This window comes from Chiloscyllium plagiosum, unplaced genomic scaffold (assembly GCF_037043375.1).
Source record: "Chiloscyllium plagiosum isolate Xiang-an unplaced genomic scaffold, Cpla_swu_hap1 HiC_scaffold_22, whole genome shotgun sequence".
Lineage (NCBI taxonomy): Eukaryota > Metazoa > Chordata > Chondrichthyes > Orectolobiformes > Hemiscylliidae > Chiloscyllium > Chiloscyllium plagiosum.
The window spans coordinates 19,203,614-19,221,768 of NW_028270160.1; the positions used below are offsets into that span (position 1 = coordinate 19,203,614).

The 18,155-nt window shown below is 41.4% G+C and overlaps 2 protein-coding genes across 5 annotated transcripts in view; one reads left to right on the top strand and one right to left on the bottom strand.

The window, feature by feature from the left end:
• The window catches only part of sfxn4 (sideroflexin 4), a 27,988-nt gene extending 25,606 nt beyond the window's left edge, over positions 1–2,382 (top strand). For both annotated transcript variants that reach the window (XM_043712864.2, XM_043712865.2), the window contains exon 14: positions 1,097–2,382. In XM_043712864.2, coding sequence (XP_043568799.1) covers positions 1,097–1,174 — 78 coding nt within the window. In that variant the 3' untranslated portion in view covers positions 1,175–2,382. The remainder of the gene's footprint in view (positions 1–1,096) is intronic.
• Positions 1–18,155, bottom strand: part of dennd10 (DENN domain containing 10) — a 52,099-nt gene that overhangs the window by 18,408 nt on the left and 15,536 nt on the right. Inside the window, exons 8-10 of one of the 3 annotated variants that reach the window (XM_043712863.2) lie at positions 15,378–15,472; positions 7,163–7,377; positions 2,329–4,770 (exon numbers count right to left, since the gene is read on the bottom strand). In XM_043712863.2, the coding sequence (XP_043568798.2) occupies positions 7,207–7,377; positions 15,378–15,472 (266 nt within the window). In that variant the 3' untranslated portion in view covers positions 2,329–4,770; positions 7,163–7,206. Of the gene's footprint in view, positions 1–2,328; positions 4,771–7,162; positions 7,378–15,377; positions 15,473–18,155 lie in introns of those variants that run through there. The other 2 variants (XR_015760905.1, XM_087998830.1) reach the window with 2 other exon arrangements.

The window sequence follows — 18,155 nt, forward strand, 5'->3', positions numbered from 1 at the left end:
AGGATGCAGCTGCATAGTTCCTTGAAAGTGAAGTTACAGATAGACAGGGTGGTGAAGATCATGTTTATCATCTTGCCTTCATTAGTCAGGACATTGAGAATAGGAGTTGGGATGTCATGTTGTGGTTGTGCAGATATTGGTGAGGCCAATTTTTGAATACTGTGTACAATTCTGGTAGCCTTTTTATAGGAAGGATGTTGTTAAACTTGAGAGGGTGCAGAAATGATTTACAAGGATGTAGCTGGGACAGGCGGATTTGAGCTATAGGGAAAGGCTGAATAGGCTTCAGCTTTTTTCTTTAGAGTGTTGGAGGCTGAGGGGTGACCTTTATAGATGTTTATAATATGAGGGGTTTGGATAGCGTGAATAGCCAAGATCTTTTTTTTTCTTCTGGGGTAAAGGAAGTCCCAAACTGGAGGGCATAGGTTTAACGTGAGGGGAAAGATTTAAAAAGGATCTGAGAGGTAACTTTTTCACACAGAGGGTGGAGTATGTGTGAAATGAACTGTCAGAGGAAATGGTGGAATTGGTACAATCTTCCCATTTAAAAGGCATCTGGATAATTACATGAATAAGAAAAGTTTGAAGGGATATGGGCCAAATGCAGGCAAGTGGAGCTAGTTTAATTTGGGAACATGGTTGGCATGGACTAGCTGGACCAAAGGATCTGCTTCCATGCTGTATGACTGTGTGTGGCTTGTCCAACAACTCAATATATAGCAAAAACTCCATCACGTTGGTGTTGAGGCTTCCAGATCAAAAAGGTTGTGAATTTCCATCTTTAATTTATAGAAATTCATACAATCAATAGAAGACCTGTAACGTGTCTCATTTTGCAATTCTTTGGTAAAGCGTGAAATCGTGGATGTCACATGATTAGCTTTTTCCAGCTTCAGTTGCCATGCCAGTAACTCAGATTGTGCTTTTCTATATAACCATGAGAGAGAGAGTTGGCAGGGAACAATCTGAGAGTAAGATTTGCTTTGGAGGGGAGATGGACAATACAAGAGTGAAAGGTAGATAATTTAGAACCGCACTCTGCAAGCAAAGTAGCATTTGTTTTTAAAATCTAAACTAATTGTTAGTTTTATTTCAGATAAAACGGGACAATCTTGAACCTTTGATCCAATCGGCCACAACAGAAGACCGTCTTTATTACAACAGAGGGTTATGAAAGAGATATCACAAAATAAGATTGCATTGTGCCTGAAGTTAAATTGTTCACATGGACCAATCTCATCATACATAGACAATAATTCAAAACAAGGTAGCTCAAGATCCCATACGCAGCTGAAGTTTTATTTGGTGCATTAGTATTTGTAATAATGTAAAATACTGTGACAACTAATAATGTTTGACTAAATATTAATTATTTTAGCACCAGTTTTTAAAAAAAATGTTCCACTTTCCCCACATTTTAATGTGTTGTAGTCTATTACCTTTTATCTGTAATGGATTTCCAAGATTTTTCCGTCTTGTCTTTAAGGCTGCAATACATTTTCATGCGTACAGTCCTCTACTTCCTTTGGAAATGTGACATGTTTATACGGGAGCTTGGTCATTTTTGGGATGACATTACCATGGAACATCATAGTGTCTGCCCGTGATCACTTCACTCATTGGCAGAAGACACTGTATGGTAGTGAAGAACAACACTCAAAGCATGATTTGCCTTTCATTCTGTAGCATGAAAGTACAGAGGTATATATTGAATGTATATAAAAATTCAAAGTTTATATCTTACTGCCATCATTTCTGTCCTGATGACAGCACAAACAAGTGTGAGACCTTTCCAGTCTGAATGGGTAGCTCAGCCCTACGCTGCTAAGTATACTTAATCATGAATTTGTTGAGGAATTTGTATGTGTATCTTTTCTGGTACAGAAACATTATGGCTTGAAATTCATTGAGGCCACGTATGCCTAAACATCTGATATGGCAGATGACACATGGAAGGGTAGGTACACAGAGACTCGAATGAAATACCTGTTGGATCACTTACATCTGCAAATCATGGACCAAACATCTTTTTGAAGCTCCCTTCCAATAAATTCCCAATTATCCCCCCTCAATTTCCTCTTTCCATAACCTAAGACTGATCTTTGTGCCACTGCTGGGGAGCCAGCTGGTGAGCCATCATCTCAAGTTGAAACCAGTAAGTTGTTCCTGCACAGCTGTTTGGCATCCACAGATTGTTGTCAATTTGCTGATGAGAGCTGGGGCCCAACCCTGGTTGGGCCTTGAATCTCTATTATGGGCCAAAGCAGATTTCCACATATCCATCTCTGACGGCTGAACTCTGTATACTGTGAATGATTACCAAACATGTTATTTATTGTTTTGTATCTTTTATTTTTAAGTAAAAAGAATAATCATGGCACACCTTGGTAATAATGATGCTTTTTTTTAAATCAACAATTTTTTCATTATTATTGAAAACTCCTATTTTTCATTCAGCTGCTTGTTCTAGTTTGAATACCCAAAACAGATGAAATACGTCAATTCATGTTGAAGTGACACTTGCGTCAATGCTTTTAAAGTGGCTTAATCCAATCCAGATTCACAACAATTCTTTCTGACATAAAATATTGTTTATACAAACAATACTAACACACTTGGAAGAATTAAAACGAGTTAGAGTCTAATCTCTCAAACTATTTCCTATCTAAAACTTATTTTTAACCATTTTGTTTGGATGTGTTATAACACATTTCTGGGACAAGTATGACCTAAACCCAGATCTTCTGTCCTGGAAGGACGGACAGTATCTCTTCACCACAAAAACCAACAGTTTCCAATCTATATAGTTGTATGACTGCTTAAAGACTGAGGAATTAATGATGGTCTCTACTGAAGTTAATTCAGACCCTCAATCTTGTATATTCTCAACTCCTTCAAGACATTACTCTGATCACAAACTTTGGTCTAATGTCTTATCCCAAAGACAACACCTCTGACAGTGCAGTGCTTCCTTAGTCTTGCATTGAAGTGGTAGCCTTCATTTTTGTGCTGAAGATCTGCAGCAGGTTTTGAACCTAGAGTATTGTGTTTCAGGGATGAACTGAGTCATGACTAATTGTCTAACTCATTGCAATAACGTTTCCATACATATGAACCTCAGACCATTTGACAACATCAGAGCATGTCCTCTGACCTCCATTTTGATTACAAATCCCCAGTATCACATTTGTCTTGTGTGCTTTGCTCTCTGCAAAGGGGACCCATTTTCTTATTTTCGTATCAAACGCCTATTTACATCTCAATCACTCCTCTACCACCCCCTTTTCTCTTGCTTTAGGGACTCTCACTACCTGTTTCTTTCACTCACTCCTCCCTTTGTCAACAACATAAAAACATTTCCAGTCCATTTCAGTTCTGCTCAGAGGTGGAGGGAGTGGACAGTTAATGTGAAAAATTGGCTGCTTTGTCCTGGATGATTTCAAGCTTCATGAGGTAATATTTATTATATTCTTTGTGCCTTGCAGATGGTGGACTGACTTTGTGGAGCCAAAGTGAGTTACTTGCTGCAAGATTTACAGTTGTTGATAGCAACTTGGAGATAGTGAAGACTGCAGATGCTGGAAAGTCAGAGTCGATAAAATGTGGAGCAGGAAAAAGAACAGCAGGTCAAGTGGCATCAGAAGTGCAGGTGAGTCAACATTTTGGGCAGGACCCTTCATCAGGATTCAAGAAGTCCTGCCCAAAACATCGACTTGCCTGCTCTTCTGATGCTGCTTGACCTGCTGTGCTCTTTCCAGCTCCACATTTTATCAACTCTTACAGTTATTGACATGCTTTTGTAGCCATGACATGACTGATCCAGGAAGGTTTCTGGTCAGTTGAATCCCAAGATGATGTTAGTAGGGATTCATAGAGAATAATGACATTGAATGTCAATAGCAAGATGGTTAGATTCTCTCTTATTGGCGGTGGCTGTTGCCTGACACTTGTGTGTTGGGTTAAGCAGCTGAGTGGTTCTGTCAGAACCCAAAGTGAGCAGGTTACTGGTGTCATAGAAATGTCCCTGGACTCAAACTAGTAGCCTAGATTAATGTTTGGGTACATGGGTTTAAACCCCACCATAGGTGCTAGTGCCACTTAAGTTGGAATTAAAAACTATTTAGTCTCAGAAATAATGACTGTTAAACACTCATTGATTATCATAAAAGCTCATCAGTCTCACTAATATAATTTAGGGAAGAAAAATCTATCCTGGCCTCCATGTGACTCCAGATTCATAACAGTGTGTTTAACTCTTAACTATCCTCTGAAATGAGCTGGCAACCCACTCACTTCAAGGGCAATTAGGGATGAGAGGCAACTTTGGTATTGCCAATGATGCCCACATCCCATGCAATGTTAAAGAAAAGAGTCACTTAATAGCACACTTGACATACCCTTCCACCATTTTGCTGATGATCAAGGTTAGACTGATGGGCTGCAATGGATTTGTCCCAATTTTTGTTGTTTTGAGCAAGAACGTAAATTGGAAGACAACATTGGTATCGGTTCCTGTTACATTGAATCTACTTTTATCGAGGACCAGATTCTCTCAGTTCAACTTCAGCGATATTTTGAATAAATACATCTAAATCCCCGATACTTGTCAAAATAAAAATGCCACAATACTTGTCCGTTCCTACGTTCTCTTTACTCAGTAGCATCCTTCTGATCTCCACAGCCAACATGCTACAAAGACCCAGAGGTAAAGAAACTGCTCCACGGTAGAAGCGAATAGTCTCAGTCCAAATCGTCAAGCTTTATTCAACTCTGAAGTACAAACAAGCATTTGTTATAGCTTCAATGTCATGAGCACAGCTACCATTGCTGATCTTTTCTAAAGTATAAAAATCAACTGAAGCTGATGAGTAATTTAAAAATGCAGCATCAAATTGGGTTTCAAAATGGGCCTGTGGTGGTTCAGGAATTTGACACCAGAGTGTAGTGAACATAACTACACATGTAACCTTTGCTATTTTATTCCAAAGAGAATGTATGGCTGAATCTTGTGTTTTTTTTTATTAAGTCCAACTTGTGTAGAGTTTTGTGCAGAGATTTCTCACTAAATCTTACCAAGCCTGCCTCATTAACTACACAAATAAAAACTGAATGAACTGCAGATGCTGAGAATCAGAAAAAAAAACAGAAGTTGCTGGACAAGCTCAGTAGGTCTGGCAGCACCCTTGAAGAGAAATCAAAGTTAACGCTTTGACTGACCCAAAACTTTGATTTCTCTTCACAGATGCTGCTAGACCTGCTGAACCTTTCCAGCAACTTCTGTTTTTGTTTCATTAACTAACACATCCTGCCACATAACATCCCATGCACTGTTCTCTGAACCACACACCACCCAGCAGATATCCTGGAATTTACTGGCACTCCTTGCATATGCACCATCTTTAAAAACCAGTTATGTGCCTGGACAAACACTTGGTCTAGACCTGTCCTGAACAGTTCTGGAGATCTATGCCACCCGCTTTCATCTCCTTTAATATAGGATTCTGTTGTTTAGGAGAAAAGCAGCCCCCAAAAAAGTAGAAAGGCTCAAGACTGGGTGGTAGGATGCCTAATGTTTGGCTCCTCACCCTTTTGTGTAGAACATCCTGAGTGGCTGACTGACAGTTTCCATGCCCCTACACTTGTATTGAAGGCTGCCTTTGATTTTGTGTGCTAGGAGCCCCTGGACAAAGGCTGCCTTGCTTGACTTGACTGAGACCCGCTGATAATCATGGCATTCTTACTACCTTGGTGCTTGTAGTGAGTGGAAGGCAGGATAGAAGTAATAATGAGCCTGGTATCTGTGGCTGCGAGGGTAAAGTGCAAAATGGCAAGATAAGGCAGGGATGCTGTGAGCATCCAGTTAGGTTTCTTAATTGGCAACTTGCTACTTCTAGCGAAAAACTTCCCATGCCACTTTCCAAAAGAAGAAAAGATGATCCAAAATGCTCTGACATCCACGTCTGTGTTACTGAACGTCTCGTCCGATTCTGCCACAAATCTCATCACAGCCCACATCACCTAGAAAGACCCTAGAAAATTCTGCCTATAATAATGAACTCATCTCGGTCTCCGTTACACTTAAGGCAACGTTTTTATGAATTGGACACTGGGAAGGCTGTATCATGGGAGTGTGTTTGAGAATTTATTTTTGTTGTGAGATTGGGTAGAACATTTGCTAGTGGGATTTAGTGGGTTGAAAGAAAGGCTTGAGGAATATGGTTGCTGAATAATATGTAGAAAATGACCATTAGAAAGAAGAAAAATACAAATCAAGTCAATGAAATATGTGAACCGACCATAAAATCATCAGAATGAAAACTACCTGTAATGCAGCAATCGTTATGTTCACAATACACACCGAACTTTACATAAGGTTATTAATAAATTCTCAAGCATTGTTAGCAAGGCCAGCATTTATTTTCCTGGTTACCTTTGAGTCACTGTGGAATTCACTACTCCAAAGTATGGTGGATGTTGGGACAGTGAATATATTTAAGGAAGAGACAGATTAGACAGTTGTTTATTTGGTAATGGATTGAAGGGATCTGGAGAGAAGGCAGGAAAATGGGAATGAGCAGCATATCAGCCTTGATCGAATGGTGGACCAGACTTGATGGGCTGTTTGGCCTAATTGTGCTCCTATATCTTATAAACTTAGGAACTTTGCTAAATCACTGCCATGTGTTAAAGGTACTCCCATACAGAAAGGATCGGGATAAACTTCCCATGGTGGAACCCTGCAATCAGTGCGGGTTGTTTCTGAAGAGGGCCAATAAACCCTATACATCACTTCATAGAAAATCAATTTTGACAACCCAGACATAAAAAAGCAGTAAAATAAGCTAATAAACATACTGGTCATATTGAATTTTGAAGTGTACTGGAGGTGTTAATGCAGTATTCATTTTTACTGTGTTTTTTCTAGTTAAGTACATAACTTGTGAAGAATTTAGTGGATTCCTTCACTAAATATTTAGTATGGTGATTCTTTAATATGCAAGTCTACATATACGCATTCATTTAATTGATGGGCCAATTCAGAATGTATTTAAATTATATTACTGAAAAGCCAGCAAGTAATGTGCTGTGCGCCAGTTCAATTTTAATCATTTATTCATTTCCCCAAAGCAGCTTTTAAGCTGAATATTGTCTAAGAATTCACCTTGGTCAACTATATTAAAGGTCTCCCACTGTAAATAGCAAGAGTCAGATCTGAAGCATTTGCTCTGCAGCTGCTACGTGATAGAGGAAGGTCTCAATTGCGGGTGGAAAATGGCGCTCCTTTAGAATCTCCAGAGTGATCTTGGGTTTTCCCTCTTCGTCTGGTGCCAGTGAGGCTAAGTTAGCCAAAATTTCTTTTGTTTTCTGTGAAATGTCCTGAAAGGAATCATGTAAATGGAAGTCAGCACAAAGAGTAATGGAGTCTGGAATCTTGTTTTTCTTTTCATTTTGTTTAGATCTATACCCTCTGCTTGCTCTACAAACTGCAGAAACCGGGGTGGTCTGAAGGTGAATTCTCTATTCATTGTTGAAGAAGCTCATCTCAGCTGGGCTACAAAGCAGGGTAGCTTTGTTACCCTGACTTCGATTCTGTGAACTGTGGAAAGTTTGCATGGGCGCCTGCTTTGGGTCACATGATCAGCAAACACTCTTGGGAGACAAGAGTTAGCCTTGGTTGTGAGGCCAACCATACCTTCATACCCAACAATACCATGGTCCAGCTATGAATGCTAATGTGGCTGAGGCAAAAAGACAAACTGCACACTGGCATAAGAATTAGCGTATTTAGAAAAGGAAAAAAGAAAATCCAAGCAAATAATAGAACTGTAACCCCAGACAAAAAAGATTTGAACAGAGGAGCGTAAACACCACTAGGTGGCATATATTGCGCACGCGCACAAACAGCTGGGCCGAACTACCGTTAGCTGCCTGAATCAAAGATGGCGCCGCCCATATTGTCACGTTGCAGGGAGGAGTCAAACTCCCACGAGGCGGTGATGCAAACTGTAACCCACGGGTCCTTTAATCGACTGCTGTGGTGGAGGATAAAAACATTTCAATTTGTAATTTCGAAAGGGGTTCTAAGGAGGTTGGTTTCTGAGAAGAAATGCCAGCCGATATTACTGGGGCCGTGCCGCAGCCGTTGTAAGTCCCGCGGGCTGTTTGGGGGCGTGTGTGTGAGAAAGCGCGAGCTCCTGTCAGATTGATCAGGTTCTCTTGGCTGTTGTGTTTAATAAAGAGTTTGCTGTCTGTTCACCAACACCCCCCTTAATCAAACTCAATGTACAATCTGTAAAAACCTCCCTAAAGCTTGGAAGCTACCGCCAACGTTGGAGGGAAAATGTAAAAGGTAAAGACGCCCTAATCCTAGCAGACCCAAGGGCTACTGTCTCATTGACTCTTAACTGGCCCCTGGGCAACGAGGGATGGACAAGAAATGTGGCTAATAGCCAGCTTCGCCCACATCCTGTGAATGAATGAGGAAAAAGTTAGGGACCACTTTTGGTGGTTTCATGAGGCCTCGGGCGAGGGGAGAGGTTGAGAATGTATTGGGGTTGTCCATCTCACTTGATGCACTGATGCTGCCCAGCTTGCTGTGTTCTTCTAGCCTCCTGCTTTCTACCTTGGACTCCCAACATCTGCAGCTTTCTTTTTCCTCATTTGGTGCAGGAGGTTCCTTTTTTTAACAGAAGGAAAACCCATCACTGCAAAAAGACAAGATGGGAGTGAAGCAGTCTCGGCTTAATTTCCAATGCATTTGTAGCCTTTGTGCTGAATTTGTATCTCTAAGAGGTCACTAATAATCCACTGTGATATGATTGAGTTAACTAATCCAAAAGAAAAAGCTTCAGATTCCAGTAGGAAATAACTTGGGACAAATATGTTCTGCTTTATATATTTTCCTAACCAAAGTGTTCAGAGATGTTATTACACACCTCTGGAGTAGGTGGCTCTTGAACTCAGGCCTCTGGCTCAGTGGGAGGGACACTATCATCACATGACAAAACCCCCATTCTGCTATATATTGTGGTTGTTCCTTACCCAATTGCAAGTTAATTGGATCTTCAACCTTAAAAATTGAACTGTTACTGCCACTTTTCTGGAATTTTTAAAACCATTTGTTGCCCAACCCTATTTGCTGTGAGGGGATGATGGTTCAGTGTTATAGCTTTGAAATTTGTAAAATTGTTGTTTCAAGATGATCTCTTTTAAGGTGAAATCTTGGAATAAAAGGGATCCTGTGGCCTATTCTCAATCCTGACCAACATGCTTGGGTCTCTACGAGTGGTAGTGGTGTTACTGGAAAGGAGATTGGGGAGAATCCCAAGGTATTCTGTAAATGTATCAAAGGAAAGAGGATAACCAGGGATAGAGTAGAACATTAGGGTCCAAGGGGACAATTTGTTTATGGAGCTGGAGGATATTGATAGAGTATTAAAAGAGAGCTTCACAACTGTCTTGAATTTGGAGGAGGATGTATTAGAGGTTTTGGCAAGCTTAAAAGTGGGAAAATACCCAAGTGCAGATGAGTTATATCCTTGCTGCTATGGTAGAAAATTATAGAGGCTCTGGCCATAGGGCAGGTGCCATGGAGAACTTCTAATGTGATTCTACTTTTCAAGAATGGTGTAGAGATAAATCGAGGAATTACAGATCAGCAAGTGTCTCATCAGTGGTAGGAAAGTTATTGGAGAAAGTTTGAAGGAGAGAATTAATCAGTGCTTGGAGAGGCAAGGTTTGATCAGGGATAGTCAACCTAGCTTTGTCAGAGGGAGGTCATGCATAATAAATTTGATTGAAGTTTTGAGAATGTAACCAGGTATGTAGGTGAGGGTGGTGTGGTTGATCTAATTTATGAATTTGGGCAAGGTCCCCTCATCAGGAGACTGGTAAAGAAATTAAAAGCACATGGGGATCCAGGGTAATTTGGTAAATTGAATCTATAATTGTCTTAATGTCAGAATAGAGTGCAGGAGGCAGTGTTTGTTTCTTGTGACTGGAGGCTGGTATCCCATGGAATACCATAGGTCAGTGCTGATGCCTTTACTATTTGTGTTACATATAAACGACGATAGAGAAGAAAATGTGGGAGGATGATAGTAAGTTTGTGGATGACACAAAGATAGCCTGGATGATTGACAGTGAGGAAGAAATCTTAGCTTACAGGAGAATATGGACACATTGGTCAGATGGACAGATCAGTGGCAGATGGAATTTAAGGAAATCTAGGAAACTCAGAGGAACAAAGTGATCACCTCCTTGTATTGGCAGATTTTGGAAATCTGTAGTGCAAGTAAGCATGAGATAATTGGTGAGTATGATTACCCTAGGGGAGACTGGCTAATGTAGAGTGTAGGGGATGGAAGGGGAGAAATTCCTGCAATATGTGCAGGAGAACTTTCTGGAACAGTCCAATTCCAGTCCTACCAGGGAAGGGGCTGTGCTGGATCTCGTCCCAGGAAATGAGATAGGCCAGCTGGGGAGAACATCAGAGTGGGGAATCATTTGGGAAATAGCGAACATAATAAGAATCAATATTAAGTTGTAAAAGGATTAAAATCGGTCAATTATTACAATGCCAGACTGGAAAAGGGTAGATTTTAGGGGTCTAAAAGTTAAACAGGAACAGGTTGATTGGAAACACATATTTCTGGATAAAACAGTGGTTGAAAAATAGAGATGAATAGGGTACAAGTCTATGAGAAATAAATATGGGATATCCAAAGCAAGAATACTCTGGACAACTAAGAATATTGATTAGAAAATAAGAAAAAGGAAGCATATGATGCATACTGGAATATTAAAGCAATAGAATCAGGAATAATATCTCAAATGTAGGAGAGAGGCTAAGGCTGGAATAAGGAAGGCTTTCCAAAAAGGAAAGGATGACAGGCTGCTCTAAAACAAATACTAAAAGGTTCTTCAAACATAATAATAATAAACGATTAGTGAAGGACAGAGTAGGGCCCATAAGGAACAAGCAGGGTAAGCCGCTCACTGAAGCAAAGGCAATGGCAGAGGTGCTAAATGAGTACCTTGCTTCTGTCTTTAGCAAATTAAAAATTGGTGACAATGGCCGTGCTGAAAATGTGTGTATTGAGCAACTGAGCAGTACAGTGATAGATGAAGAAGAGATTCTAAAAAAGGCTGGGAGAAGTTCAGGTAGAGAAATCACCAAGCTGGGAAGGAATGCATTGATATTGCTGACAGAAGTGAGGGCGGAAATTGCAGAGTTGTTGACAGAAATTTTCCAGGCTTTTCTAAATATAGTCCTGGGGGACTGGAGAATTGCAAACATGATATGATTGTTTCAGAAAGTGGCAAAGGAGAGCCAAGTGAACTACAGACCTATCAACTTGACATTAATAATGGGCAAACTACTGGAGGCCATAATACAGGATAAGGTAAATACACACTTAGAGAAAAATATAAATGTTTGCTCGACTTGTCACAGGCAAGTCATGTCTGACAAATTTGACTGATGATGTGAACGTGCCGGTGTTGGACTGGGGTGGACAAAACTAAAAATTGTACTACACCAGGTTATAGTCCAACAGCTTTACGTGGAAAAATTAGCTTTTGGGGTGCTGCTTCATCAGGCAGCTGTAGGACTATAACCTGGTGTTGTGTGATTTTTAAATTTGACTGAGTTCTTTGATTAGGTGACACAGGCAGGGTACTGCTGTAGAAATTGTATATTTGGAGTCTCAGAAAGCATTTGAAAGCATAGCAGGCTAATTAGCAAATTAGAATTTTTTTGGGATTAAGTCCTTGCAGCAATGGATCAGCAGTTGGCTAAAAGATAGGAAACAGAGGGTAGGTATTAATGGGCATTTTTCAGATTGGAGTCAAGTTTCTAGGAATTAGTGTTGGAACTCATGCTTTTTCTGATTTTATACAAATGATTTGAAGATATGTGTTGAGGCAAAATCTCTAAATTTTCAGATGATACTAAGCTAGGAAGAATTGTAAATTGTGACAATGATGCTGAGTGACTTAAGAGGGATATTGACAAGTTGGCCAAATGGACAGACACTCGGCAGTTTAATTTTAATGCAGAGTAATGTGGGGTAATGCATTTTGGTAGAGGGAACAAAGAGAAACTGATACAATTAGAGGGGATTACTGGAACAAAAGCACCTCAAGATGCACGTGCATTATTCTCTGAAGGTGACCAGGCAAATTGAAACAGTTAAGAATGTTTATAAGATCATTGGTTTATAAATAGAGGCATTAAGTCTAAAAGCAAGGAAATGATGTTACATCCCTACAAATCATTGGTTAGGCTACATTTGGAGTATTATGTCCAGTTCTGTGCACTGTAGTTAAGAAGGATAAAATACAAAAGAAATTTACTAGAATGGTACCAGGAATGAGGGATTTTAGATACAAAGAAAGATTACAGAAATTGGGCTTATTTTCCTTGGAGCAGAGAAGATCAGAGATTACCCCACTGAGGTGTTCAGTTATGAACAATTTAGACAGGGTAAAGTATGATATTCTGTTACTACTAGTTGGTCTGTCAGTAACTATTAGGGGTCAAGAATGTCGGCCAGAGTGTGATGAGGAGAAACTTCTTTACTCAGAGTACTGGAAAGTGGGGCTAGTGTAGATTGAGAAGTATTTGTGTATATTTGATGTGCTGAAGGGCCTCTTCTGAACTGTGTGATTCAGATGTAAGTTATTATTTACAGTTATACCTGTAAATATCAAACAGGGCAGCTTTGCCAGTGGAGGACGGACTGTAGGTATACCAAGTCAAAGTGGAGTGTTGGGAATGCCAATCCCCCAAACACCTCTGAAAAGTTTATCAGAAGTTTTTTTTTCCTCTGTTCTCTGATGTTAGTAGAAATAAGGGTTTTAAGAAAGAATGCATTTGGAACAGATGGAAAGGAATCCATGGATCAATAATCATCTAAAAGTAACTTAAAGAAAGAAGTAAGGATATGAATATACAAATGAACATGTAACTCCTAGTGAATGTTTCATTTACTGGAGTTACTTTTAATCAATCTGTTTGGGGCAACTAGGGCAAGTGGGACTTGAACCTGGATTTTCTAGCCTAGATACGAGGACACTACCACTGCTCACCAAGCCCCTCAGAACAATCACTATCAATACATTTAATCAACCTGTTCAGACATGTTATCACACACGTCTGGAACAGGTGAGACTCAAACTGAGGCTTTCCTTACTCAGCAGTAAAGACTCTACTACCAGACTACAAGAAGTGCCTTGTAAAAGATATGTTCAATCAACTTGATCAGATGATATGACATACTTCCAGGATAAAAGGTAGGGAGGAGGGACTTGGGGGAGGGGCGTCGGAAATGCGATAGGTGGAAAGAGGTCAAGGTGAGGGTTATAGGTCAGACTGGGGTGGGGGCGGAGAGGTCAGGAAGAAGATTGCAGGTTAGGAAGGCTTTGCTGAGTTCGATGGATTTGACTGAGACAAGGTGGGGGGAGGGGAAATGAGGAAACTGGTGAAATCCGAGTTCATCCCTTGTGGTTGGAGGGTTCCTAGGCGGAAGATGAGGCGCTCTTCCTCCAACCGTCGTGTTGTTGTGGTCTGGCAATGGAGGAGTCCAAAGACCCGCATATCCTTGGTGGAGTGGGAGGGGGAGTTGAAGTGTTGAGCTACAGGGTGGTTGGATAGGTTGGTCCGGGTGTCCCAGAGGTGTTCTCTGAAACGCTCCGCAAGTAGGTGGCCTGTCTCCCCAATATAGAAGAGGCCACATCGGGTGCAGAGGATGCAATAGATGATGTGTGTGGAGGTGCAGGTGAATTTGTGGCGGATATGGAAGTTTCCTTTGGGGCCTTGGAGGGAGGTGAGGGGGGAGGTGTGGGCGCAAGTCTTGCATCTCCTGCGGTTGCAGGGGAAGGTGCCGGGAGTGGAGGTTGGGTTGGTGGGGGGTCTGACGAGGGAGTCACGGAGGGAATGGTCTTTACGGAATGCTGATAGGGGAGGGGAGAGAAATATATCCTTGGTGGTGGGGTCCGTTTGGAGGTGGCGGAAATGACGGCGGATGATGCGCTGTACATGGAGATTGGTGGGGTGGTAGGTGAGGACCAGTGGGGTTCTGTCCTGGTGGCGGTTGGAGGGGCGGGGCTCAAGGGCGGAGGAGCGGGAAGTGTAAGAGATGCGGTGGAGGGCATCGTCGACCACGTCGGGGGGGGAAATTGTGGTGCTTGAAGAAGGAGGCCATCTGGGTTGTGCGTTTTTGGAACTGGTCCTCCTGGGAGCAGATGCGGCGGAGATGAAGGAATTGGGAGAATGGTATGGCGTTTTTACAGGGGGCAGGGTGGGAGGAGGTGTAGTCCAGGTAGCTATGGGAGTCGGTCGGTTTGTAGTAGATGTCCGTGTTGATTCGTTCGCCTGAGATAGAAATAGAAAGGTCGAGGAAGGGGAGGGAGGAATCTGAGATTGTCCGGGTGAATTTGAGGTCGGGGTGGAAGGTGTTGGTGAAGTGGATGAACTGTTCAACCTCCTCGTGGGAGCATGAGGCTGCGCCGATACAGTCATCGATGTAGCGGAGGAAAAGGTGGGGGGTGGGGCCAGTGTAGTTGCGGAAGATGAACTGTTCCACATATCCTACGAAGAATTCACCTGCATCTCCATACACGTCATCTATTGAATCCTCTGCACCCGATGTGGCCTCCTCTATATTGGGGAGACAGGCGGAGCGTTTCAGAGAACACCTCTGGGACACCCGGACCAACCAACCCAACCACCCTGTGGCTCAACATTTCAACTCCCCCTCCCACTCCACCAAGGATATGCAGGTCTTTGGACTCCTCCATCGCCAGACCACAACAAAACGACAGTTGGAGAAAGAGCGCCTCATCTTCCTTCTAGGAACCCTCCAACCACAAGGGATGAACTCTGATTTCACCAGTTTCCTCATTTCCCCTCCCCCTACCTTGTCTCAGTCAAATCCATCGAACTCAGCACCGCCTTCCTAACCTGCAATCTTCTTCCTGAACTCTCCGTCCCCACCCCAGTCTGACCTATCACCCTCACCTTGACCTCTTTCCACCTATCGCATTTCCGACGCCCCTCCCCCAAGTCCTTCCTCCCTACCTTTTATCTTAGCCTGCTGGACACACTTTCCTCATTCCTGAAGAAGGGCTTAAGCCCGATTCTCCTGTTCCTTGGATGCTGCCTGACCTGCTGTGCTTTTCCAGCAACGCATTTTCAGCTCTGATCTCCAGCATCTGCAGACCTCACTTTCTCCCCATACTTCCAGGATAGCCTTATGAACCTAGATCTGCTGGACCCGAGGTAGGGACAATACCATTGTGCCATAAGACCCTCAGAACAATCACTATACACTCTTCAAAGTTCTACAAATAAAGACTTAATGGTAAATAATCACCTTAATCACTTGACCATCTGATTTTTCTGGGTCACTGGCTGATTGAACAATGAATTGCCCAATATCCTTGTGCAGTTTACCCATTGTCATTGATTCTGTGGGAGAGAGATTTTAAACAGTTCACCATTGTCATCAAATTGTAATAATAAAATCAGTAATAATTTCATCCTGCGTTTGCGATTCTCACTGAAGCATTGTTCCTGATGAGTAAGACAATTTACAACAATTAGCTTTGCCAATAAAGTGTGGCAGGGAAATCTTATAGGATGTTGAAGTGATATAAAAAGAGATCTCTATATAGAATATTTAACGTATTGGCGACATATTTTGATTCCCTTGACTAACATCACACATTAATGGCAATGGCATCAACAGTTACTGCAAATATTACAGGTATTCAAAATGGTACAATATTACGCTAACAATAACAGGTTTTTGCAATGCCCTGTAAAGTATAAAGTTACACTTAAACTAATGCTTCAATATCATATCAATATGCTTTTTGTTTACTATTCTTAATCAACAACGTCAAATGGGTCCAAACACTAACAGTACCAGTGAGAGATCTGCAGCCACCAAAATTTACTGTATTAATTTGCTCTGTTCAAATATAAAATAAGCTTTGGAAAAATATAAAGAATTCAACAATTTACAATCTACCTGATAATGGTTATTCGTACAAAATCAATTGTCCCCGGCTCAGTGCTAAATACTACTTGGATGGAAAACTCTTCAACCTCAGTTGCCTCCATGTCAAAACTAAACTGAGTACCAGAGGCCTACAGTATGCAGATGACAGTAGTGCTGTTGCCCACTCTGCCCCAGGTTTGCAAGCTATTTTTGAACTCTTAAATTCAGCATGCATGAGATTTAGCCTGTCCCTAAATGTTGGCAAAATTATTCTCATATCAACGCAGACTTCATCAGCCAAATATTCCAATTCCTAAAAGGAGAGATTCTGGAATATGTTGAACACTTGCTACACCTTGTCAGCGACAAGGAGACCAAACACCAGATCAGTTCCATCAGTTCAGCTTTCAACAAACTCTGGCACTGAGGTTTGACAACAAAGATCTCTAAGTCAACAAAGTCTCAGTGTATGTGATAATTGTCACCATCACCACATTTCTGTTGTGTAGTGAGTCCTGGACTGTTTATCAGCAACATGTAAGTATGCTAAAGAAACTCCATTAACAATACCTCTATCACATTTTAGGGACTCTGCGAAGGTTATAGAACAAATGCCAGTGGTATGCTGAAGCCAATTTCTGAGCATTCAGGTAAACTTTATACAAAATCAAATGCAATGCACTGGACTCTATATCTTGCTAGCTAAAAGGCGAGGAAATTATTGGAAGAAATTCTAAAGGACTGGCTTAAACAATACTTGGAAAGGCAGGGATTGATCAGGGATAGACTGCACAGATATGTTAGAGCGAAATACTCTCTGACTAATTTTAATGAGCTTTTTGAAAGGATAACTAAATGTATTGATGAAGATCATGCAGTTGATGTTGTTTACATGGACTTCAGTAAGGCCTCTGACAAGGTCCCATATCAAAGCTGGTCCAAAAAATAAGAGTTCATGGAATCCAATGCAAATTAGCATACTGAATCCGAAACTTGCTTATAAATCGGAGGGAAAAGATGATGGTGGAGGATCGATTTTTTTTTTTGTAATTGGAAGCCTGTGACCAGTGTGTACTACAGGGATTCATGCTGGGATCTTGCTATTTTTTTACATGATTAACGGATTGGATGTGAATGCGCCAGGTATAATTAGTAATTTTATAGCTGACACAAAGTTATGGTGTTGTTGATAGTGAGGAGGATGATCTTGGACTACAATTTGATAATGGTCAGCTGGTAAATTGTGGAGAGCAATGGCAGATGGAATTTAACCCTGATAGTTTTGAGGTGATGCATTTTGGGAGGTCTAATAAGGAAACAGGTAAAAACAAGGGCTGCAGATGCTGGAAACCAGAGTCTAAATTATAGTGGTGCTAGAAAAGCACAGCAGGTCAGGCAGCATCCGAGGAGCAGGAAAATCGACGTTTCGGGCAAAGGCTCTTCATCAGGAATAGGGAATATCTTACACAATGAATGGTAAGTCGCTTGGTGTTCCAAGTCCATGGATCATTGATGATGTCAGCATTTGTAGACAGGTTAGTTAGAAGGCATATGTGTTGTTCGCCTTCATTAGTAGAATATAGGAGCACGGAAGTCTTGTGCTACTAAACAAGTATTTTGCATCAGTATTTACTGTGGAAAAGGACATGGAAGACATAGAATGTAGGGAAATACATGGTGACATTTTGAAAAATGTCCATATTACAGAGGAGGAAGTGCTGGGTGTCTTGAAATGCATAAAAGTGGAAAAGTCCCCAAGACCTGATCAGGTGTACCCTAGAACTCTGTGGGAGGTGATTGCTGGGCCTCTTACTGAGGTATTTGTGTCATCAATAGTCACAGGTGAGGTGCTGGAAGATTGGAGGTTGGCTAACATGGTGCCACTGCTTAAGAGAAGTGGTAAGGACAAACCAAGGAACTATAGACCAGTGAGCCTGACGGTGGTGGGCAAGTTGTTGGAGGGAATCCTGAGGAATGGGATATACATGTATTTGGAATGGAAGGACTGATCAGAGATAGTCAACATGGCTTTGTGCGTGGGAAACCATGTCTCACAAACTTGATTGAGTTTTTTGAAGTAGTAACAAAGAGGATTGATGAGGGCAGAGTGATAGATGTGATCTATATGGACTTCAGAAAGGTGTTTGC